Here is a 26,101-nt window from a genome sequence, read left to right as displayed (position 1 = left end):
CGAGAGTCTCCGACGCCAGGAAGATGGCGGCGCCCATATCCATGTGATAGAGTCGGCTCCGGACTAGGACCGGTTGCCCCGAAGGAAGAAGCCATGAAACGCAAAGCCGGCCCGGGCCGCCACGGCGGCGCGATGAAGCGGCTGCGGCTGGCGGTGCAAGAGTTCGTGCACGCGGCCGCGGGGGACAAGACTCCCGGCGGCGAGGAAGGCTCAGGCCACGCTGGGCAACCGCGAGCGGCCCCGCGTCCCGGCGGAAAGAAGCGCCGCAAGGAGCAGAAGAAGGAGAAGCGGCAGCTGAGGAAAGCCCGCCGGCTTCAGCTGACCGGGGGGGCGGCCGAGACCCCGGGAGACGCTCGAGAGCGGCTGGGGAAGAGTAAGAAACCGGCGGGCACAGGTTCTTTCTCAGCCCCCGGAAAGCCACAGAAGCCGGGGGGCACAGGTTCTCTCTCAGCCCCCGGAAAGCCACAGAAGCCGGCGGGCGCAGCTTCTCTCTCAGCCCCCGAAAAGCCACAGAAGCCGTCGCCGAAGCAACAGAGGCCGCCGCAGCCACCGGCCAAGGATAGGCCTTTCCGAGAGCCCATGCAGGTCCGGACATCCGGTGCCGCCGCTACCGCGGCTCGGAAACGGGCACTTCTGGCAGCCAACGAAGAGGAAGACCGTGAGATCCGCAAGCTGGAGCGCCGCCTGGGACTGAGCAAACGCCGCCAGAGGAAGAAGGGCAAGGGCGATGATGACGGCTCCGCCACGGCGGCGTTGCCGTCTAGCTTCGTCCGTGACGGCCTGGACTACATTCTCGGGGCGCTGGGGGCCGGCGGCGCCTCCGCCTTGTACGAGGATGGGGATGGGGAGGGGACCGTGGCTCCGCTGCCCTCCAGGGGAAGCTCGGATGAAGGCTCGGGGACGGACAGTGATGATGGGTTCGAGGAGGAGGAGGAGGATGGGGACGGGGACGAGGCTGTTCTGGAGGAGAGTCTCCTAGAAGAGGAGGAAGAGGAAGAGGAGGAGAAAAAGGAGAAAGATGATGCAGACCCTCATGTAGAAACCGAAAAGAAAAACGCGAAAAAGCGAGTGCGTTTTGCGGACCAAGAGAGTATGGACTCCTCCCCCGAAGATGACAGCTCCCCCAATGAGGTAAAGTGCCAAGCGTGGGAACTTGGCGTCTTCCTTAATTTTTTTGCTTTAAGTTATCTTTACTAATAACCTGTTTGAATGTTGCTCTGCCTTTAAGGTATTCGATTCAACTAAGCTTCCTTAGAGGTCCTTTATGTGTGGGGTATTTGCAAAGAACTTAATGAAAAGTATAGAAATAAGTTAGATAACTTTTTACAAGAAAAAATCCAAATTCATTTTTAAGTTGTCTTTTGTCATGTTCTCCTTAAACTATTAAAAAGTTAAAAGTGAATGGTAAGTCTTTCCCATTAACCCCATCCCTGACGATGCTGGAGTAAAGCCCCAGCGTTGCCAGCCTAACCGGAATCCTCGGGTGTTATAACTTGTGTCCCGCCAAGTAAGTATAATTCAGCGTCTAGGGAGAGCGGTACTCACGCCTCTGAAAGGGTGGACGCTGATGTATTTGACCCAATCTACCTTGCAAGCCCTTTGTAGTCATGGTTTCTACAGGTGCATCCTCACCCCCAAAAATGCACTCGTAATCCTTGAAAATGAACAAATAAGGGAAGAAACCAAACCTTATTCAAACTGCTTCCATGTGAGAAGCTCCATGCAGAGTTCTGGGGAATTGGAGAGGGAGGAAATCTTTCTAGAAGCTCACCCTCTGGTAGGCGCAGAGATTGCAGCATCATCATCCTAAAAATGATGCCTATACTTTTTTCCAGGATCTTTATAGTTTAATTTGACTCCCACGACCACGAGGGAGATTGCTGCTATTATTGGCACTATTATCATCCCTGTTTATGGAAACAGTCTGACAGATACTAAGTAACTTGCCCAGTCACATATGTCAGGCCGGATATGAAATAGGGCCTTCCTAACTCCAGGCCCAGTGCATCTGCAAAATCCCCCATCTAGGGATTTTGTTACAAGTGTTTTGTAGAATAGCAAGGTAGGCATGTCTTCATGAGTCATTTTTATTAACAAGTGATAACCACTTTCTGATGTTGAATTAATTGGATATCACCAAAGACAGTTTTCTCCTTTGGGTTTTTGTAACAGGGACTTCTGGTGAGGTGGGCCATGCAGCCACTCAGAGCAGTGGCCAAGTCGTATTTCTACAAGGGATTGCCCCTGTTTATAAATTCGGGAATTTATTGAGCAAGAGGTAAATTTTTGGGTTTTGTGTGTTGGTTTTATGGGCAAATATTAAATTATTTCAAGCTATTTCAAGTTCTATATATAGAACTATGTTAGTAAACTGAAGGTACTCTCTAGAATACTGCTGTGCATGCAGTACATTTAAGATGTTATTGATATGGAAGAATCTCTCCTGTCTACCATTTAAATCTAGTTTAACACTGGACTCGTGTACTGTGATACTAAGATAAACTCAATACCAGCTGGTAAAATAAAGGATATTAACATGTGCCATTATTGAGAAGTAGATGTCCGCTCTGTATAAGATCTTATGTTTAATTGTCAGTAATGACAATTAATATTTAATTTGCAGGAAAATGTTTCATAAACTTTAAAGCCCAAAATGAATATTTGTTGTTTTGCCTCTCTGTAGTAGATAGATCTGGAACTTGCAATCAGGATCAAGATTTGATTTGAATCCCAACTTTGATTCTTAAATTCCGTAACTCTGTGGAAAAATCATTTTATCTGAGCTTTAATTTCCTTAGTAAAATGGAAACAGTAATACTTGTATGACCTACCTTACAGAGTTTTTGTGGGGGATACCCTTTATAAACGTTAAGGCACTACATAAATGTGAGACTTTATAACCTTTCCCATTAATTTTTAGCTCTTTAATACTTTAATGGGATTATGACAAAAGGCAATTTGCAAATGAATTTGGAATTTTTTTATAATAGAAAATTTATCACATTAATTTATTTCTATCCTTTTAATTAGGTTCTTTGTAAAAGTACAAAGTATGTTCCGCCTCATGTGAGAAGATTTGAGGAAACAGTGGATGCCAAAAAGAAAGAAGAAATAGAAAGGTTAAAGAAAAATGTGAAAGGTCTAATTAACAGGTAATATATCTCAATTCTTGAAGATTCTATTGTATCTTGAAATTAGCTAAATTGTTCATTCTTCATAGAGAAAAAGAACATTACTTTTAAGTGAATTAAATTTTAAACATCAGGAAGGAAAAATGATTACATCATTACTGAATACTTTCCACAGGGAAAGCAGCACATTCTAAGCCATGAATTCTCAAATTTTGTTCATCCTATGAATCCTCCTCTTTGCATCTTCCTCTTTTAAAGTCCTTATCTCTATTTTTTCCCTCTATTCTAGCCAAAAAAAAACCCCTAAAGTAGATCATATGCCACAAATCATCCTCACCTACTTTGAGAAGGGTTGATAGAAAATAGCCTTGTCCCTTTCTGGGAGGAAATAAGAAAATAAGTCATCTCTAATTAAGTAAATATTATAGAGTTTCCTGAGAAGTTGTGAATTGCCCTTGATCTGAAAGCTAGGATCAGTGATAAGAATAAATCCAGATCTTTCCACTCTACAAGTCTCCTATTTTTGAAGAAGTTATAGTTTTGGCTCAGATTTAGAGAGCACCAGCATTCCCACTTCTGCCTGGGAATATAACTCTTCCCTTAAACATTCTGCTATTCTTTCCTGTTTTTAAATTGTCAATGTTTAAGTTATAAGATACACATAATTCTCCCTAATTTCCTTTGATATTAATGGGATCGTTGAAAGAATAAGAATGGAATAATATTAATTATGTTGCTTTCTACTTTAGATTTCCCATCCACAAAGATTTTAAGAAATATGGATATGGTGTTTTTGAAATCCACCCTTAGTGGGGGAAAAAAAACGATTCTGTTCAGTATGGTTATATGTTGCTTACAGGATAGCACCCTGAATAGGGAAAAATAATTGAACATTGTTTATGGATTCTTTTGTTTTGTTTTGCTTTTTGTGGAAAACTTAAAGTCTACAAGATTTTATTCTACATGTTACTCTTATTCTAGAGCTCATTTTAATCAAGAAGATATTGATACAAAGTCCTTCTTGGCATCCTGTTTTTAATAAATAAATCAGCTTAAACTCTCTCCTTAGTTTAAGTTCTAGAGCAGATGTCCATGATCTTGTTCAAAAAAAAAAAAAAAGATTTTGATAACTTTATTTAAACCTGATTAGATCCTTTTGAAATCATATACATTTTATTTATGCATTTTAATGCATTTTAAAACATTCTGAGAATAAGTCCATAAGGTTCATCAATCTTTCAGAAAATTCTATTACACACACACACAAAAAAAAAAATCAACTCTGGTTGAATTTCTGCCTTCCAAAAGTAAAAGAGTGAAAGACAAAATTAAGTGAATGCTATTTTTTAATTCATCTTTGTAGCACTCAAGACATAATAGAAGAGGACTATTTGTGGACCTTTGTTCTTCTAAAGGGAGACTAGGAATTTTCAATAGAAGGACCATTAAGAAAGTGACAGTGAATGGCCCCATTATTTTAGCCTCCATACAGCATTCTTTCTACAATAACATCTGATAACATGAACTGTAAAGAGTGCATTATTTTGAATAATATATCGAATATACTAAAATTTCTCCCTAGTAAAATACAATTACTATGATGGAGGGAGTTTTATCTATTTTCAGTACCTAAATAGAGTAAGGGTTTAATAAGTATTTCTTAAATAAAAATAAAAGAAAGTTTAATTGAATTGTTTAGAGTCTATTTATAGTAAGCTTTTCAGACTAAAGTAAAAATGTTTTTTAAATGGAAAAAAATGCTCAGAATTAAAGGTTGTGGTGTTTTGTTTTATCAGTTATTTTAAACTTGCATCCAGGAACTTTTAAAATAATAGAATTTGAAACTCTGAGTACAAAAAAATAAAATTCATTGTCTTGAGAGTTTCAGAAATTTTATAAGTAATTATAAGTGAAATTCATAATTTTTTAAGATTTAAAAAAAACAAAACAATTTTTACTATAGGTTGAGTGAACCTAATATGGCTTCTATAAGTGGACAGCTTGAAGAGCTATACATGGCGAACAGTAGAAAGGATATGAATGATACTTTGACAGATGTTCTTATGAATGCTTGTGTAACTGAAGCTGTGATGCCTGCCAGACTGATGATGGAGCATGTTCTTTTGGTTAGCATTCTTCACCATACTGTAGGAATTGAGGTGAGAAGTTTTTACCTTTCTCATTTTTCTTCTAATGTCTTCACTGCATTAAAGTTTATCACTCCATTATTTACATTCTTTATTATTGAAAATATTTTAAATTTCATAATTTTAATTTTGTAATTTCATATTCATAATTATTTTACTTCTAGTACTTATAATTCATAATACCCAAATTAGTACCTTATTCTGCCTTGTGTACTTCTCATTGATCCTTTTATATTAGCCTATCTCATTTTAGGTATAGGGAGCTTCCTATAAGGAATCTTCCTTTTTACCAGTGCGAATAGATCATTTCTTCACAACAGTTGAGTGTTAATGGCTTCAAGAATTTTCCAGGACTTTGAGAGATTTAAATAATTTCTCAAAGGACAGTGTCTATCAAGGGTACACTCAAGTATAAAGTCTTATTTGAACTTATCTTTGTAAACAGCCTGCAAAGTATTTGAAAACAGGAACTCTATTTTATAATTGTCTCATATAGTCCAACACGAGGCAGCTGGGTGGTATAGTAGATGGAGTGCCAGGCTTGGAATGAGGAAGGCCTAAATTCAAATCCAGCTTATGGCAATTAGTAGCTGTGTGACTATGGTTGGGCAAGATACTCAATTCTGTTTTTCTCAGTTTCCTCATCTGTAAAATAAGCTGGAAAAGAAATGGAAAACACACTAGTATCTTAGCCAAAAAAATCCAAGTGAGGCCATAAAGAATCAGACATGGCAAGTGACTCAACAATAAAACTCAATCCAAAATACACAGTAGATGTTCAAATCAGTTGCTCAAATATTTACTTATCAGCTGTTTCCATTCCATTCTTCATCTGTTACTTTAGATTTCATAGATTTTCTTAATTAAAAGGGATCTCAAAGCTTATCTAATCCAATTCCTTAACTGAAAAGAAAACTTCTAAATATTCCTAATGAGTGGTCATCTAGCTTTTACTTGGACATTTTTCTTACTATTCTGAGATAGTTATTTTCCTTTTTGTATAGTTAGGATTGTGTTGCACGAAAACCCCAAATGGGTTCATGAAGAGTTGGGCACGAATTAAAAAACAAAATTTTGTGGGAAATTGTTGGGAAAAATTTGTTTCAAGCTGAAATCTTTCTGTAACTTCCATAATTTATCCTAGTGTAGCCCTTTTGAGTTCAAGTAGCAACAAACAAGTCCAATCCCTCTTCCACAGGACAGTTTTTCCAATGTTTGAAAACTGTTATCCCTACCTAAGGTTTCTTTTATACAAGTAAGTCATCTTCCACTCTTCATTTGAATTTCTTATGATATGATTTCAAGTTCCCTCAACTGTCATTATAGTTTTTACTTGAATATACTGGTGCTTATTAAGGTCCTTCCCAAGTGTGATCACTTCAGATATGATCTGACTTTGTTATAATGGGATTATCACTTTCTATACTCTAGACACTATGTTTTTGTAATACAGCATAAAATCATTTTAGCTTTTCTGATAGACATTTTTGCACATTTAATATTTTAATTAACCCAAACCCACAGATACTGTGGTTAATTCTCCTTTCCCTCCCTCCCCAAACAGGAACTTTTTTCTCCTATATTTGGACAGTTGATTTTTTTTTTTTTCCCTACTCCTGTAAGATATCTTTATTGCACTTAATCCTAAACATTTATTAAGTTTTAAATATTTAAGTACTGAGCATTTAGGGTGTAAAGACAAAAGAGTCCATGTTCTCAAAGAATTACTGGTATACTGAGCAGAGATAATGTGTTACTCACATAAGCAGATGCCCAATATGAGCAAGATCTTTTTGAGTTCAGCACATTATTCCAGTTCATTCTGACCTTTTGGATTCTAGATTCTCCCATCCAGTGTGTGATCATTGTTTCCCGTTTTGTGTCATCCCTAAATTTGTTAAGTACTCCATCTATACTTTTAGGTCAGTGGTAACCATTTTTAACATTGGGGCAAAAGACAGAGCTTTTGGACACTCTTCTTACTGACTGCTCGCTGCTTTGGGAGTTCTCTTCAACTTTTTTTTTTTTAGTAGTTGCCTTGACCTTTCTGTATTTTGTCCATTCTGTTGTTATGTTCATATTATTTTGTTTTAAAAGTTCTGATTGTCATTATCTGTATAATTTGCTGCAGCCCACTTTTACCTAATCACCCATTCTCATAACCTGAATATCATCTTTGATTCTTCCCTTTCTTATCAAGACGAGTGAATTGCTATGTTCTTTGATAACCTCTCACATCTTTATCATCATATCTTTCCTAATGTCATCATTGCTTCCTGACTAGATTAAATTAAAAGAGCCTTCTTGATACCCAGCTTCCCTACCTTCATGTTTTCCCTTTTCTAATCCATCCCAGGCAGATAGATATTATCCTCATGTGTGCTTTCGAGGTTCTATACAATCTGGAAGTACCCAGTGCTTTCAATTCAATTCCATAGACACTTATTGATACCATGCACTCAAGAGGGAAAAATTAAAAACATAACAGTTCCTTTCTTCAAAAGAACTTAGATTCTACAAGGAAGAAGTACATCATGTACAGAAAATAATTATGATACTAAAAAGAGTATGACAATACTACCATCTGGAAAAATCTAGGAAAGTTGTGTGGAGTAAGTGGCACCTACACTGAGCCTTTAAGGACTGAGGTAGAGATGAAGATGAAATGCATTCCATGTATGGGGAAATGGCCTGTTTGATAGGCAACAAAGAGCCACGCCTTATTTCATTATTATGGCACATACTCTCTTCTCTGGCCAATTTGTAATACTTGATATTTCACATTGCTCTGGACTCAGTTTTCTAATCCTTACTTAGCTACTCAAAAAAGTATTTTAACTATTAGGTTATGGGGTAATGATGAAGGTTTGGGGAATTTTCAAGTACTATAGCTCAAAAGCCCATGGCATATGCCCCTACTGATTATCAATTTGTCAACCAGAGTTGGCTTTTAAAAATGGGCTTTTATTAAGGTGGTAAAATAAGAATAGTTAGTACAAGTATAATGTCTTTAGCCCATTTTCTATCTGAAATACTACCTATCCTTCAAAATGCTCCTCAAATTTTGCCTTTTGCATGAAGCCCTCTCTGAGCTCCCTCCTCAGAAATATTTATTCTTTTGTCTTCAATTAGCAATTTATATTAATTTCATATTATTTTCTACACAACAGTTGCATTTTTATGATACAGTATTTCATATTATGCATGCATTATGTCTTCCCGTTAGAATCTGATCTGAACACCATGAAGTTGGAGCCATGTTTTAATTATTTTTGTCTCTTCTTAGCATCTAACAACATATTTTCTGTGGTACAAGTGACTACAAAGTGAGTGAGAGAAAAAAACAAATCAAAATGTATAGGTAATTTCCATTGTGAATAATCTGCACATAAATGGTTAGTAATTACCTCTGTGTTTTAAATTATCTTTCATTTCCAGGAGGTATACTCTTTTCTTCTGTACTTTAATGTTGTAAGTCCGTTCTTCCTGTCCATTATGAAATGTAATGAAACACCTGAATGCCATTCTTAGTAACTTTTGATTGCAATCATACAGTGCCATTATACGGCCATTTCTGGACTTGCTTAGGTCTTCCTAAATCACATTGTTACACTTTTGAGCAAAGTTACTATCAGGTTTTAGCACTGATAGCTTAGCATTTCAGTGAGTTATGATAACTATGGACAATGACCATTCATAGCATGTCAAGAATTTACTTTATCTGCAAACATGAGATTATTAGTCATACTTATCGGTCTATACCTTAGCTAATAGCATGAAAGACAGTTGAAATTACTTGTTCCAAAGGGGAAGTCATTATAGCAGCTTGGCTAATGACATCCACTGAAGCTTTTGCCAAGGTATAATGAGCTATTTCAGGATGCTAGTTCCATTAAACTTTCTTTTAATTCTATAATGGCAGAAACATCCTCACAGAAACCCATACAAAAAATGTAGTAAAGACTATGGTGTCATTTGATGAAATATTTTTATTAGTCTTTTCTGAATTAAAATTAAATTCCGGATGGATGTAAACTTTTTTAAATTTCCCATATTAGAAATAATGTGTGAAGTTGAATAAACTTTGAATTCTTCCAATTGTTCATGTAGTAATATTGCTGTTCTTTATATATTGTATTTGTATTGCTAGACTATGTGAAATTTACTTGTATTTAATGCATAATTTTTAAATGCAGGCTTAAAAATAAAAACTTTAAAATTCTGTTCTGTATTTAAGTCCATTCAAAAACAAAGCATGCATGTGAATGTTTTTGTGGCTAAATAATTCTACCTTTCCTTTTATATATGTTGTTTACTAAAAGATTGAGTTCATGTCAAATGGCCTCAATGTCCTTAGCCACCTTTTCCTTTTTCCCTCATTTTTACAGAGGAAGAAATAGCCCTCTAATTTACCAAAACTGCTCCCTCTGTTTATGTCTTTAATCATGTCGTTTTGTTCTATAACTTTGTTCCATTAGTAATTATTTCATGCATACTTAGTTGTTTCCCTTTCTTCTGGCTCCTTCCCCACCATCTATTAGCAACATAGGTCTTCTCTCTCCTACGAAATTCTCCTTTTCTTAGATTTCTTAGATTCTTAGATCTCCTCTAACCAGTATGTTTTTCCTTTCTCTGCCTGTGAGTTTCTGGCAGGAACAGCCTCACCACTAGAACAGCTCTTCCCAAGGGAAATAATGGCCCTTGTTGCAAAATCTAATGGTTTCCTTTCCACTTACTCTTGACCTGCCTATGATAACCATCTTGACACTGCTCTTGGCTTTTGTGACACCTTTTGTGGTGTCCTATTTATGAAAATGACAAATTTCCCTTTGGTCATTCAGCTTCATGATCTTCCAGGCTTTTTCTCTCCAATCTCTTATTTTAACTCCATGGGAATCTTTGTGTTTCTGATACATCACAAGTTGTCAGATTCTTGCTGTTTTCTAATGCATGATTTCCTTCTATCTCTTCATGTCTTTTTTCTGTGCTTTCTATTTTTATGTTTTCCCTGCCCCCTCTTTATAAAGAAGAAGGTGTGAAAGAGAAGGACTGTGTCCACGAGCATCAGGGCTTCAGGACGGGTCATCTGCTTCTGCTCCTGTACCTCTCGTCCCTTTTCCTCACTCAGGGCCTAACCTTGGGTTCTTTTCCTTTATTTAAAATCCTTAAGATCCCCCCTCCTCAGTTAGATTTTGTTTTACTTAGGACAGATTCTTTTTTGGCTGTCTTCTCTCCCTCATTCTCTCCTCTCATATCTCCCTTTTCTCTACAGTTTCACTGTTCACTTCAGTTTCAAGTGTGAACTCTGTTTGTGTTGATCAGTTCATGGAAGTGATGTTCATCCTTTCCCTCTTGTTTGTATAGTCTACTTTCCCACTCTGATTATGTGAGGTCATTTCCCTCATCTTCTCTCCTTTTTCTCCAACTAATGTATTCCTTTTCCAACCCCTTTCTATTCTTTTTAGATCATGAAAACATGGCAAAACCATCCCTAAAATCCCTTGTCCCATGAGTCTCTCTGCAACTATTGGTGATAATAAGGCTCCACAGGGCTACATGCATCCTATATTAGAGTATAAAAAGTTTATCCTTGTTGAAGTCCCTTACGTTTCCTCATGTTACCTTTTTAGGTTTCTCTTCACCCTAGCTCTGAACTTTTCATCAAATCAGTAATGCTTTGAAAGTTTTAGTTTTATTAGGAAGTCCATTGCTTCCCCTGTCAGATTATGCTCAATTTTGCTGTGTGATTCTTGATTGTATGCCTGGGCTCTTTGCATTCTGAACTATCATATTCCAAGTTCTGTCCCTTTTTAGTGGTAACTACCAAATAATGGGTGATCTTCACTGTGGCTCCTTGTTTTTCAATTCTTTATGGTTGCTTCTTGTAGCTTTTTAAAATTTTTATTATTATTATTATTACTATTATTTTTAACTTGGAAGCTCTGGGTTTTGGCTATAATGCTCCTGAGAATTTTTGCTGTGGCATTCACTCAGAATTCTAGCTCTTTATGCTGATATAGAGAAAAATAACTCTCTGTGATTCCCCCACTAAATTTCCCTACCAGGCCTCTCTGTCAGTATTTTCTAGATGTGAATGGAGGCGTTCTGGGGGTGAGCTTAGCTGTGTTTCTTCCTGCTACTCTTGACATCTTGGCTTCACTTTTCCCATGGAGTCCTTTTTTGACTTTAAAGTTCTGTTATTCAGTTGTATAGTCAGTTGCCAAGTCTATTGTTTCCATCTTTGTAAAATGTCTTGCATCTGACCCTTTGTCTCCATTGCCATTGAAGACAATCGAACCCTAATCTTCATTTCTTCTTGCTTATACAGTTCTTAAAAACATTGGATGGCCTCCTAGGCCTTCACACAGGACACTCCATTCCCAACTCAGAGAGAGGCACTCCATTCACCCAATCTCCTGTATTTGAAATCTTGAGATCATTTTTTTCTCCTTTTCCTTAACTTCTCATACATATTCACTTATTGGGTCCTCTTGATTTTACCTCCTCAGTAGCCTTCCTATGCATCCCCTTACTTTTTTCTAACCAACGAGGGCATTCTGATCTAACCATCATTACCAGCTCCCAGAAATATTGCAGTAGCTTTCCAGTGTATTGTGATACTTTTAGTCTAGCATTCATACTTCCACCAAAATAATTTTTCTTTCATATGTATCTAATTAAAACTCTTTAGTTGTTGCCTATTTCTTTAAAGAAGTTAAAAAATTCTTAGCTGGCATTCAGTTCCTGCTATAGTTTGACATTCCCTACCTATAGAGAGCCATAGGATGGGGAAGTCTGGGTAAGATATAAGACCCTTCAGCCTGCTGACAACGTCTGCTTTGTCTCACCCTTCTTGAGCAGGGGAGGAGGGGGAGAGGGGGAGAGCTGACAACCTGTGTTCTAGTTAAAACAAGAGATACTTAAAAAAGGTATTTACATATTAATAGCAGAGTGCTTATAGTTAGCACATGCTCAGTGTGCTGTAGTGATATAATCCTACTAGGGTATTTAGGGGCTGAGAGGACTTGAAATAAACTGATTCCATCTTTGACCATCCTCTGGGTTCCAGGCTCATCTCGCCTCCACTGAGACCAAGGACTCAGGCTGATCCCGAGGTCCTCCAGAGAGCTAGTCCGGATGGTATATTTTGGCACCCCAGAGTGGAGGCACTACACCCACCTTTCCAGCCTTCTCTCAAGCTGTCCCCTTGACTTAGATAGTTAGCAGCCAGGTGGCTCAGCTTGGAAGCGCCAGCAGTGTGACCTTGGGAAATGGAAAAAGGCAAAACAGCAAAACCACGTGTTATGAAGTACATGAGGTCACGAAGAGTCAAAGATGATTGAATAAACAACAGTCAAACTGGATTGTTACATGAATATATCTCAGAATATATCTTTATTTTTAAAAAAAATTGGGGACGGGGAAGCAGCTAGGTGGCACAGTAGATAGAGCACAGGCTCTGGAGTCAGGAGGACCTGAGTTCAAATCCAGCCTCAAACACTTGACACTAGCTGTGTGATCCTGGACAAGTCATTAACTCCAATTGCTTTATGCCTTTCTCTATTTCCCCTCCCCCTTTTATAAGGGAATGATGTAAATTTACTTATAAGTTTGATGAGGGCAGGAACAATATATTAGCTTCTTTAACATTTGCATAGTACTCTGCATACTGTGGGTACTGAACAAATATTTGATGAGTTTAAATTTGAATAAATTTAAGATTAATATGTAGGTGAAAATTCTGAGGATTTTTTTTTAATGTTCTCTACTAGTTTTTAGAAAGTAGTGCAACTTTTTAAAAGAAAAGTAATTTTTTTAAAATAACTTTTTATTGACAGAACCCATGCCAGGGTAATTTTTTACAACATTATCCTTTGCACTCACTTCTGTTCTGATTTTTCCCCTCTTTCCCTCCACCCTCTTCCCCAGATGGCAAGCAGTTCTATACATGTTGAATAGGTTACAGTATATCCTAGATACAATATATGTTTGCAGAACCGAACAGTTCTCTTGTTGTACAGGGAGAATTGAATTCCGGAGGTATAAATAACCCGGGAAGAAAAAATGCAAGCAGTTTATATTCATTTCCCAGTGTTCTTTCTTTGGGTGTAGCTGCTTCTGTTCATCTTTGATCAATTGAAACTGAGTTAGATCTTCTCTTTATCGAAGAGATCCACTTCTATCAGAATACATCCTCATACAGTATCATTGTTGAGGTATATAATGATCTCCTGGTTCTGCTCATTTCACTTAGCATCAGGTTCATGTAAGTTTCTCCAAGCCTCTCTGTATTCATCCCGCTGGTCATTCCTTACAGAACAATAATATTCCATAACGTTCATATACCACAATTTACTCAACCATTCTCCAATTGATGGGCATCCATTCATTTTCCAGCTTTTAGCCACTACAAAGAGGGCTGCCACAAACATTTTGGCACATACAGGTCCCTTTCCCTTCTTTAGTATCTCTTTGGGGTATAAGCCCAGTAGTAACCCTGCTAGATCAAAGGGTATGCACAGTTTGATAACTTGTTGAGCATAGTTCCAAATTGCTCTCCAGAATGGCTAGATGTGTTCACAATTCTACCAATAATGTATCAGTGTCCCTGTTTTCCCACATCCCCTCCAACATTCTGCATTGTCTTTCTCTGTCATTCTAACCAATCTAACAGGTATGTACTGGTATCTCAGAATTGTCTTAATTTGCATTTCTCTGATTAATAATGATTTGGAGCATATTTTCATATGGCTAGAAATAGTTTCACTTTCTTCATCTGAGAATTTTCTGTTCATATCCTTTGACCATTTATCAATTGGAGAATGGCTTAATTTCTTATAAATTTGAGTCAGTTCTCTATGTATTTTGGAAATGAGGCCTTTATCAGAACCTTTGACTGTAAAAATGTAAGAAAAATAAATCTTAAAAATGTTCTGTGGCTATTTTTATTATTTCAACTTGCTGAGAAAATTTTTGTTATTAAATATGTATTGTATAAGACATTGTACTGATGTACTTAACTCTAGAGGTTAAAGTGCTCTGTTGAATCTTAACATTCTATGCTGTTTTTTGTAGATGTTCTTGGGAAATACTTTAAATTTAATTGATAAAAGGGACCCCTCTCCCCAAAAAAGTTATTCTTATTTTTTTAATGTATTTTTTTTTCTCCTTAACCATTTTCAGGTTGGTGCTCATTTTTTGGAAGCTGTAGTGAAGAAATTTGATGAAATACATAAGACTGGTAGTGAGGGAAAAGAATGTGACAACCTCTTTGCCATAATTGCCCATCTGTATAACTTCCATGTGGTACAATCTCTACTCATCTTTGACATTCTAAAAAGGCTTGTTGGAACTTTCACAGAAAAGGACATTGAATTGATTCTCCTAATGCTGAAAAATGTTGGTTTTTCCTTGAGAAAAGATGATGCATTGTCCCTGAAGGAGCTGATCAGTGAAGCCCAGACCAAAGCCAATGGAGTAGGCAAGAAGTTTCAAGATCAGACAAGGGTATGATTATATAATTTGAACAACATAAGAAGTACGCCTGATGAAAATTAAGAAAGTCAACTTTTGGCAGACTATTAAATTTAATTTTCTATAGGTAATTCATGTAACTTTTCTTCAGCTTATTTTGCAAATTAGATTTTAAAATGTGGAAAACCCAATTTCTTACAAATGTCAGTTCATAAAAATGTTTTGCTGTTTTAAATTCCAAAATTTAAATTTTAACTGTAAAGAAACATGGTCTATTGATAGCCTTCTTTGTTTATATAATGAGAGCTTTTTGTGTTCTATTAACATTTAGATGATGTTGAGTTGAATTTTGAAATATAGTTCAAAGCAATTATAAATGTTACGTTAAAGCAAATTCCTTACTTATTACCTAAAGAAAAGAATTGATATAATGTGGGGAGGAGGAAGGGAGGGAGAGAGAGAGAGAATGTGTGTGTGAGAGAGTGTGTAAGGATATATTTTTCTGCCCATATAATAATGGACAATTCACTATAGTGGTAAGTGTTTTTCTCTCTCTTTTTTTTTAAGATTCGATTCATGCTTGAGACTATGTTGGCACTAAAGAATAATGACATGCGCAAAATTCCAGGCTATGACCCTGAACCTGTAGAAAAACTAAGAAAACTCCAGAGAACATTGGTAAGGAAAAAAAAAATGTTCAGTGTTAACTTACATTTTTGACTCGTGTGCCAGTTAACTCCATAACTACTCTGCTCCCTATTTAGGCATGGAGGTGACCTCATGTCTTTGAGGCTATTCCAGCACAGGTCCAGTTAAGCTAGAAAGGCTCTATTTACGGACCTAAAAAGATTGTGTGTCTGTAATATGAGAACCAATCTCGCTAATGTGAGGAATAATTTCCACTAGATATTAGCTTATTCATCATGGTATTTTTTGGTTTTAGTGAATGTAAAAGACAATAATCTTAAGTTGCAGACATTTTCTGCATTGGGTAAGGTAATTCTCAGTGGAAAAAAATTAAATATCCTTAAAATATTGAAAACATTTATTTAACATTGAAATATATTGGTTAATATATATTCATGATTATAGACTCAGAAACCAGGCTATAGGAAATTAATGATTTTAGTAAGGATCAAAGTATATTGTTTTCACCTTTTTGTTTAGTTTTTTTCTTTCTTGTGATTTTTCTTTTTTATTCTCATTTTTCTTAACATATCTTTAAAAAGCTCCAAAGGGAACCCTGAAGCCAAACTTCAGATCTTCCTTAAGAGGACCTTTTTTAATGCAATAAAAGTTTCCAAAGCAGAAAAAGGAAGAGAGTGTCTAAACTGTTATTTACCACTTTTCTTAGCTTGGTATTTGTGAACTTTTATTTTAATATCTTGATAAGTGTATTTTAGTATAATTGGTTTCCTTTGTAATGGGGGGAAGGATAGGGAGGTTAGAAGACTAATGCATTTTAAAATACCTTTATAAACTTCAGATTGCCTAAGATGTATGTAACACAAAAGTGTTTTAGAAAAACCCTTGCGCTAAAGAACAGTCATATTCATATAGCATCACTAGATTTGAGGTTTCCCCTTGTGATTCATGATAGGACCTCCAAGTAGCTAGGTTTTATAACCATAACCCCTTAAAGAAAAGAACAAATACAGGATTGCAGAATATGAACTCTGGCAAAATTAGAGAAAGTGGGAAGGAATATCTAGTGGAGAGGGTAGATGCTTTGATAAGGCTTGACATATATTTGAATAAACAGTGTATTTTTGAACTCTTCTATGAATTATATAAGTAAACCTCAATACTGAAAACTTCTAACAATGTAGCCTAAAATCATCAGTTAAAATAGGTATTCCAAATAGCATAAAATGTCTGGGATTCAAATATATTCCATACATATGTATTATGTTCACTGCCATGTTTTAATTATTATTTTGATGTTTTTAATGCTATCATTTTTCAATGTCCATGAACTAGCTTTAAGAAGATGTTAGTATAAAATATAAACCAAGGTTTTTTAAAGTGCAATAAAAATTTGTTTCATTTTTAAATATAGGGTGGTGGTGTTTTTTTTTTTTTATTTTATAGATTCGAAATAGTAGTTCTGGTAAGGAAACTCAACTTCGAGTCTCTTGGGAAAGTCTTTTAAATGCAGAGCAGATTGGCAGATGGTGGATTGTAGGGTCATCATGGAGTGGCGCCCCAATGATCAACAGCAGCAATAATAGCCAGTCAAGACAACTTAAAGGAACGGTAAACAAAATTAATAATAAGGGTTTTTGTTTGAATATCATTTTTATAATGCCAATCTATATTTCCTCTAAAATGTAAGCTTTTTAAAAGAATGATTGACATGTACACCTTTTATCTCCTACACATAGGCCCTTAATACTTGAATAAGATTGTGTGAATAAACACACAAACACATATCTTTGAAAACTAAAATAATAATCTTATAATCTCTAATTTTTAAATTTTAAGGTGAAAGCCATGCACTGATACTTATTATTATTATTATTCCTATAAATGCAGGCCTCTCTTGTCCTAGAAGGTTACTGTTGGAAGGGACCTTAACAATTATAGTTAAAGAAGTTAGAAATAGGAATATAAGGAGAAATATAATACTGGTCAGTGACTAGTTTTGAGTCCTGAAAGAGTTCTTATATTAAATCAAATGCTTTACAAATGATTTTAGTCCATTGTTTTCATTATTCACCTAAACTACCTATTACTATGTAAGCTTTCCTCTGTCAGGTGTGAAACCCATCTATTCCTGCCACTTTGTCAAAGTCTTTTCTTATGTCTGTCTTTTCCTTTCATTTTTAAGGCATCAATTCCTATCTCTTTTCTCATTGAAAGGTTTCATTTATAAGACCAAGCAATTCAATTCAGGCATTTTTGAGTACCTTCTAGTAATACATATATAAAATATTATTTTTAGCTGCATTAGTTACATCTGTGTAACATAAAATATGTTAACTTCTAAACTTTGTACAGAAAGACATTGGAGGTGTTTGCTTTAAACTTTCACTGGCAACTTTTGATTTTATTACTTAGCATCAAATTTTTTTTTATACTTTATTTTGAGGTCAAGAGGCAAAAACAAATTATTAGGATTTTTTTTTTTACTAGAGATTTAAATTTTAGAAACTTTCATAATTCAAAGTATGCATAAGTTCATGGATTTTTCTTTAAGAACAAAAAAAGTCTTTGCTAGTCTCAATAATATGGTGATCCACGACTACTCTGAAGGACTTATGATGAAAAATCCTATCCTTAACTGAGAGAAGAAACTGATTGTGTCTGAATACAGATTGAATCATACTCTTTTTAAACTTTTTTCTTTTTTTTTTTTTTAAATTAGTGTGGGAGATCTATATTTTCTTTCACAACATGACTTTTATAACTTCACATGTGATTTCTTAATGGGGGTTGAGGTGTGGACAAGGAAGAGGATCTAGAACTCAAGTTTTTTTTTTTTTTAATGTTTAAAAAATTGTTTTAAATGTAATTGGGGAAAATATAATATTAAATAAAATAAATGTAATTTTTTTTAAGAAAAAAGTTTTTGTTAAAACATGCTTATTAGGTTTTTTTTTCTTCTTTCAAGGTTAGTTCAAAGATACTTGAGCTTGCCAGAAAGCAGAGAATGAACACTGATATCAGAAGAAATATTTTTTGTACGTTAATGATTAGTGAAGATTTTTTGGATGCATTTGAAAAGCTTCTAAAGTAAGTATGTGTGGGAATTTTCAAGTTTCTTTTGTAATATGACTTTTTGCCTCTAGAACTAAATCAAAGAATTTATTAGTCCCTTCCAATCTTCAAAACTGAAAATATTTCTAAAGTGCTTTGACTGAGAAAATTTCCTTTGTTTGACAATATTTATTATGTAGGTTTCCATTTCCCTTTTTTTTTTTTAATTGATGGGGAAATGATCAGGAGAAAGAATAAATATTTATAAAATGCATTATTAAGTGCAAAGTGGTCTTTGCTGAATTAAAAGGTACTCTGTATACACCAAACATATTTGAATTTTTTTTATTAAGAATGAACTTATAATAAAAACTTTAAATGAACATGAATTATGTTTATACTTGTGTGTCTGTCTGTCTGTCTCTTTGTTGAAACAGCTTGTGATCATTGTAGATGCTACACAAGTTTTTAGTTTTGTCCACTTACACATCTATCCACGATGGCAAACTAATAACTCAGGGGACTGACTGTCTCTCCAGCTGTACATCATGATAATGCAAGAGATATTTCCCTGGCTTTTTTTCTTTTGTATATTGTCAAGCCAGGCTCTTGAGAAACCCTCTAATATTCTAGTGCTTAATGTAGTCAGCACAAAACCAAACTGTCCAAAGACCTGTTTTCTTCTCCACTGTCTTTACCTCTTCTGAGGCAAAACTTGCCAACTTTCCACATTTTACCAATGATTTTTGTGTCCTTAAGCCAGTGTTGCCGTTGGCTGCCATGTCTTTCTCTTGTCTTGGCAAAGAGATTAGGTGTTTTGTTTGAGGAAACCTTTTCTGAACTTCTCCTATTCCTTCTGTTAGAAATGGTATAGACTGAGTCAGTATCCTTTCCTTTTTCCATTTCTTGTTTTTCAAGGTTTGAACAAGTCAGGATAAAATTGTTGTAATTGATGACAGTGTCTGCTCATCATCCTTCTAATGTGGTGTTCATTTTTACTTTTGCTCTAACTAGTGTATAGATTGACTACATACAAACAGCTGATTTTGAAACTACTCCAACACTAATAATACTTCTATCCATTGAACTGTAATTCCAATTGAGTTTATGTCATTTTCTTGAAGTATTTGGTGCTTGCCATTTCTAGTGCCTTCCTATTCTCTTCTTCTGAAATAATTAAATGCTATACAAACATGAAGCTTTTAATTAGTCCATAATACTTTAGCCTCTTGTTTCTGTGATGACTGTGTATTTTAAAATCAGCGGAGTTAGGAATTCAGGTTAAGGGAAAATCTTCGATCTTTATTCTTTGTGGAGGTGAAGGGGGATGGCGATCAGAATATGAGCAGCCACAACAGGAATCCAGCCAGCAGTCTCTCAGCCTCTCTCTCCGCCCCTCTCTCCCCACCCACCAAAATCGTCCCTACATCATTTCCTATACAATACATTAGAACTTGCACAAAGAGTGGGTGGGGGCCATTCTTTCTCCAAGCATATATTAATAGAGTATGGTCCAATTACTATTTAGCCTCATGTGTTTGGGACCTCAGTGCATCAACTCGACCTTCAGTCCATTACATGTTTCTTAATCCCAACCTACTTTTTCTCCCATATTTTTACTGTCTTGGTCTGTACCCATATTTGCATTGAAGTTACAAAGGACCAAGGTATGTGTTGGCTTGGTTTTCAGAATCTTGTCAATTTCTTCATAGGATTTATCTCCATCCTCAGTATGATGTTGGCATGTGAACTGCAGTAATTTTCATGGTGATCTTTATGTTATGGGTGACATCATGGTAGAAAGAGTATTAGCTCTGGAGTCAGAGTATATGGGATCAAATCTCATCTCTGATGCTTAAAAATTGGGTGACTTTGGACCTCCCTTGCACTTGATAGTATCTGGGGTCCCTTCTAGTTATATATCTGTGATGATCCCATATTCATACATACTGCAATACAGGATAGCCAAAGGTCCCATAAAAGGATGTTTCTTATTTCCTATGAGCATATGAAACCAATTCTTCCAGTTCAATATTTGCCTCTCCAAGTAGAATACCTCCATGATTAATCTTTCCATTTAGCCATATATTTCCATAAGGCCACAACTTCCTTATGTCTTCTGATTTCTTTTAAATATTAGAAAAATTCCTTCCTCTCCTGCTGGATCTTTGTACCACTTACTGTGATTGCCTTGCAGTAGTTTAAAAAGTAAACTAGTGGCACAAAATAATTAGCATTAGTTTATTAGCATTTATATTGATGTTGAGTGATATAGTTGTAATAGGTTGATAATGTACAAAGAAAAAATATATAACTTATAAGTGGTTGGATAGAAAAACTTTAATGTATTTTTTTTTCTAACAGAGAAGAAACAAGAAAAAGGTTTCTTTCACATGGCTTATTTCGATAGTCAGCCAACTTTAATCTTTTAAGTTAGATCTAACTCTTAAGCTCACATATGATTTGACATCAACATTGATCTGGCCACAATTAATTCATAAAATCATTGAATTTTAGAGCTAGGCAAGACCTTAGACATTTGTTTTAACCTCATTGAGGCTGAGAAAAGTTTTTTAAAAAAGATTTTTGTCTGTGATCATACAGATAGTAACAGATCCAGAATTTCAATCTCTGGCTTCCAATCCATTGGTTTTAATGCTTCCCTCTCCTAACAGATTTGGTTTTTTATTCTTCAGATTCTGTTTTTGAAATTTACTTCAGGGATTTAATTCTCTTTTACTTATGTATAAATAAATATTTTGTCTTAGAACAGTTAAAATTTTGAAAGTCAAATGATTTCTAAGTTATTGCTATTTATTACTTGGCAGGCTTGGACTCAAGGATCAGCAAGAAAGAGAAATAGTTCATGTCCTCATAGATTGTTGCCTACAAGAGAAAGTATATAATCCTTTTTATGCATATTTGGCTAGCAAATTTTGTGAATATGAAAGGAGATTTCAGGTAAGTTGAATGTCTTATAGCTATTTAGATATGTTCTAGTCAAGTTTATTCAAATGTTTTCTTCTTCCTCCCCATTACACCCCCATTTCAGATATGACATAAAATTTACAGTAGAAGGGTTAGTTTCAGATCAAGTTTATATAACTTGAGTTCTCATCACCTCATTGTATAGTTTTCTGCTAAAGGGTTTCTTTAGTAGTATCTTACATATTTCAGTTCAGTGTATTATTGTCTATTTTAAATTAGGAGACTAAGCATTGAAAGATATTGTTTATTAGAATTCTTAATCACATAAGAAACTGACATATTTGCTCTCATTATCCTTGATATGCTTAATAGTATTAAATACATTTTAACTTGCTGTTAATTGAATGATTTTATTTTGTAGGAGCAATGTGATAATAAAGATCACATTCATAAGTGCTTTTTATGTCACTTTTCATTGAAATGTCAACAAATGTCATATTTAATCATAAATCATGTTTTAAGATAGCATTCTTTTATTGAGAAAAGAATAAAATTTTATTGTATGATAATGTGTTACTTCCCACTTTTACCTGTGTACTGCATTGTGATTATTTTAATTTTCATTTGGAGCAGATAACATTCCAGTTCAGCATATGGGACAAATTTCGGGATTTAGAAAATCTGTCAGCTACTACATCTTCTAATTTTGTGCAGTTGGTGGCTCACTTGCTGAAGAAAAAATCACTTCCACTTTCTATCTTTAAGGTTTGTAATTAATGATTAATATTAACCTTTAAAGTGCTGTTGGTTAAATATAAATTTATAATGACTTTAAGTAACTTCTGCTATTTTGTTAAATTTCTTTATAATAACCAAACATTGTATGTGTAGCTAATGAAAAGTATGTAACTAATCTTGATCAGTGCTTATATCAGAATTTAGTGTTAATGTGTGAGTCATCATTGTAACTTATCAAGTTGGTAATCTCCATGTTACTTTGAGATGATGAAAATATACATATGTCAATGTTTAGAGAAAATAAGGAAACTTACAAAGTATGGGTACGGAGATAGATTAGTGTCTTGGGGATTTTGTCATTTGGTCTAAAAATAGAAGTATTAGATCATATTCCCTGATGTCCATCCCTCCCATCTCTATGTATGGACTCCATTTACATATAGATTGGGACTTTTCTGAATCTAAGCAGATAATATTGACTGACATGGACAGAGGTTATGTCTTGCTTATCATCTGGATTATCTATCCTCATGTCTAGAAATAACCTTTGGCTCCTTCCCAGTTACCCTAACTTTCTGAGACTCGGCAAAAGAAGTAGAAAATCTGGCCTATTGAGACAGACATGGAGAACTGGACCTGCGACATCACTGATCTAGGGGACTCCCAGGGAGGAAGCTCCTTCTTTCAGTGAAGGTTGGTCCCTTCTCTGAAGCTTCTTGAAGCTACTGCCTCAAGGAGTATGAGGTTGGGGGACAGGAAGTACCAGAGTAGGATTTGGATTCCAGCTTTATCTTCACTTTGGTCAAGCTTTTTCCTGGGGAGAGGAAGGCAGTCTTGGGAGGACTACAAGTCAGTTTTGTATTTCTGAGAATGGGATATCATTTCATCCCTTGAAACCAATTGAACTTTTCCAGCAGAAACTCTTGAGCTTCTGGGTATCTTCCTTGGCATCTCTGTTAATAACAAATTACTCAAGTGGCTTCTTTTTGTCCACCAAGTAAAAAAGTTAAATTTAATCCACAACCAGCTTAGAATGTTGTTACTTTTCAGGCTAGGAAGGATTGTAAAGATGTAAAAACTTAATTTTTTTAGTTAAGCATTTATAGTAAGGGATCTGAAAAAGATAGAAATCATGAAAAACTGACTCCAGAAGCAGAGCTGAGAGAGAGAGCATGCCAAATTCCTCTCTGCTCTTCATTGCGCAATTAGAAATGTGGCAGTGATAACAATTAACATTGTTATCTAATTCATAATTTCATAAAGCAAAGTGATAACATAGCCTTGTAAAAATTTTAAATTGTATTTAAAATCCTTTTTCACATGTAATTAATGTTATCGTAGGTAATCGAATTCAGTGAATTGAACAAACCTAGAGTCCACTTTTTACGGAAAATATTACATGTGTTATTAATGGAAACAGAAGTTGAAGAACTTACCACAATATTTGGCAGGTATGCAATCAAGATTATTGTGAGAAGCATATGACTTGAAGAGTGAAATATTCCTTGATTTGTCTTCAGTTCAATTGATCCCATTTGCAAAGTTAAATTATATGTGAAAGAAAGTTTTGAAGCTTTGTTTTAAATAGATATTTTAATTATATTGCCACAAAATTTTTGATACAGAAAATAAAACAACTTAATACTAACCTGTCATTACATAAAATGTTCTAAACTTAGTAAAGAAAATGACAATTTTATTGCAATATTCAATCCTTAGTATTTTTATTTTTAGTAGAGAGAGATACATAAAGGAAATTAGCATTGTTGATTCTCACATTTTTACACTTTTTTTCCCCAGAGTATCTGACAACCCGAAACTGATAATGTTGAGGGAAGGTTTGAAGCTTTTTATTAGCCACTTCTTAGTGAAGAATGCACAAGCCCAAAGTGCTGAAGAAGCCAATTTACTTAAAGAAAGAGCTGAACTTGCAACAAAATCTTTACAAGGAAAATCATCCTTAAAAATGTAATATTGGGGGAAACACTCATGATTGTTGGTAAAACCAGAAAATCTATAGACTTTGAGAGCCAACATTTCCACATATAAGAACTATGAGTGAGACAAAAAAGAACTTATTTATTTTTAAATACTTTGTTGTATGAATATAAAGTATATTGTATAAAGTACACAGTTTTTATACTGAAAATGGTTTTCTGTTGCTGGATGTAATGAGACCTTCATACAAATTAAAGAGTAGACCACTAGATGGTGCAATAATCATGAAAAAAAATCAGTGTCATTCGTGACTAGATGTTTTTTATTTTTAAAAATTGTCTCAATAAAATTATTTAAATTAATTTCTCTTGTATTTGTTTTTTTAAAAACCATACTATTAGATATTCAATGTATAGATCTTTTTTCCCCTTTTATCTCTTTTTAAATTTACAGCATTTTTTTTCTCCTAGGATATGAGAAGGAAGTCTACAAAGAGAAAGTGAAAAAAGATGTACAAAAATTTTTAATTGAGTAGTAAACCTTAGCTTTCAAAAAGCAACCAGATCAAACTACTTCCACTTGGGGGATAAGTATTTATGTTATTGGCTTCCAAATGTTTTCTAGTCAATAAAGGAATATACATACTCAAAGGACTTAAGATACCCGCAATTGAATTGTATTAGAAATTTTGCTGACTTGGCCAATTAAATGAAGAACTGGACATATTCTGAACTAAAGATAAACTATCTTTAGCTGTCTCCATAGTCTAGGACAGAGGATTCACAATTCATTGCCCACAAAACTCTCCAGTACAGCCCAAACCATATTAAAATGTGATTGAAAAATTATTTAACAAAATAAATTAAAACAGTGTAAATTTAAAAAAAAGAAAAGAAAACTTCATTTAATGAAATAAGAACTAATAAAAGGAACTCACCTTAATAATTTATATTAGGTATTTCTCCTGTCTCCCTGGTCAGAGCTCCTTGACAGCAAAAACTAAGGCATTTTCAATGTCTAGATGTAATAGGTCCTAAATGTATTTTTATTAATTTCTTATTTTTAATAACCATCCTATTTTCAACAGTATGATTATTAAATGCTGTAAATTTAAGTTTATTTGACAGTATTTTGACTTCTTTGGAGGAAAGATATTCCCCATAAGGTGTCTCTTACAAGTTACAAAAATGAATTTTCAAAAAAATGTTTTAATAAATTTACTGATATTTGTACATCCAAATGAGTGTTTTATTATATCCATCATAGTGGTTATCTTTAGAGGCTATACATTTAGGAAAACATTTTTTAAATTCTTGGTTTTGGCTTCAAAGCCAGCATGTAATATGTTATTTTAAATACTTCTGATTTAAGCAAAACTTGTCCTTCAGTCTGGACATCACAGAAATCATATGAATAAAAAATGGATGATACAGATCAGTGGTACATTTGTAGAGTTAAAAAATTAGATTGAGGACTCTAAAAAAGGCTTCCAAAATTATTCTGAATGCTATTATACATTGGAATAATTTGAAGACTTCAACACTCTCCTATAAACATACATACAAATACATATATATGTGTGTGTGTGTGTGTGTGTGTGTGTGTATAATAAGTTTGAGTGTCCATTTCATTTCTTTGTAATCATTTCTCCTTAATTAATCTCAATAATCAGTTCTCATTAATGAGAACCACCTCATTATATTCTCAGGATGCATGTATAAATGTAACCATTTTATGATGAGTCTTTTGGTAAATAACCTCCTTTGAGTAAAATCAAAAAAAAAAAAAAGGCCTTTATAATGAATTTTATTTTATAATAAGTAAAGTAGGTAAAGCAAGCATCTAACATAATAAAAAGCTGATGTTAAATGTCAGTTTTACTAATAAGCTTTGACATGAGCTATATCAGCTTAACGCCCATTGCAGTTATTTTTAGACTATCTCGAGCTTCTATTTTTCTAAACTAGAAAGACATTCCTTACACTGAGGATACAAAAGCCAGTTTCTGTCACTTTTGTTTCACCTTATTTTTTGGATTGCTCAAAG

General features: G+C 34.8%; 1 protein-coding gene across 4 annotated transcripts; it reads left to right on the top strand.

The window, feature by feature from the left end:
• NOM1 (nucleolar protein with MIF4G domain 1) lies at positions 1–24,417 on the top strand. 4 transcript variants are annotated; one of them, XM_052000973.1, is made up of 12 exons: positions 1–394; positions 485–1,131; positions 3,031–3,152; positions 5,095–5,290; positions 14,462–14,785; positions 15,320–15,430; positions 16,844–17,008; positions 18,366–18,487; positions 21,280–21,412; positions 22,013–22,144; positions 23,459–23,568; positions 23,918–24,417. In XM_052000973.1, the coding sequence occupies exons 1-12, from the start codon at positions 94–96 to the stop codon at positions 24,087–24,089; spliced, it is 2,535 nt and encodes an 844-aa protein (XP_051856933.1). In that variant the 5' UTR covers positions 1–93; the 3' UTR covers positions 24,090–24,417. The 4 variants fall into 4 exon arrangements, with proteins under 4 accessions (XP_051856933.1, XP_051856932.1, XP_051856934.1 ...); XM_052000972.1 differs by having other exon boundaries at positions 440–1,131; XM_052000971.1 differs by having other exon boundaries at positions 5–1,131.
• The last annotated feature ends 1,684 nt before the right edge of the window (positions 24,418–26,101 follow it).

Source organism: Antechinus flavipes, chromosome 5, assembly GCF_016432865.1.
Source record: "Antechinus flavipes isolate AdamAnt ecotype Samford, QLD, Australia chromosome 5, AdamAnt_v2, whole genome shotgun sequence".
Lineage (NCBI taxonomy): Eukaryota > Metazoa > Chordata > Mammalia > Dasyuromorphia > Dasyuridae > Antechinus > Antechinus flavipes.
The sequence above is the reverse complement of the archived record's forward strand: the minus strand, read 5'-3'. Positions and strand labels throughout refer to the sequence as shown.

What these genes read in the sequence shown, in the direction of transcription:
- NOM1 (XM_052000971.1), top strand. Translation starts at nt 94, where the DNA reads ATGAAACGCAAAGCCGGCCCGGGCCGCCACGGCGGCGCGATGAAGCGG. An exon ending in GTGAAAGGTCTAATTAACAG is followed by an intron (nt 3,153 to 5,094) that starts GTAATATATCTC and finishes TTTTTACTATAG; the next exon opens with GTTGAGTGAACCTAATATGG. An exon ending in CAAGACAACTTAAAGGAACG is followed by an intron (nt 17,009 to 18,365) that starts GTAAACAAAATT and finishes TCTTCTTTCAAG; the next exon opens with GTTAGTTCAAAGATACTTGA.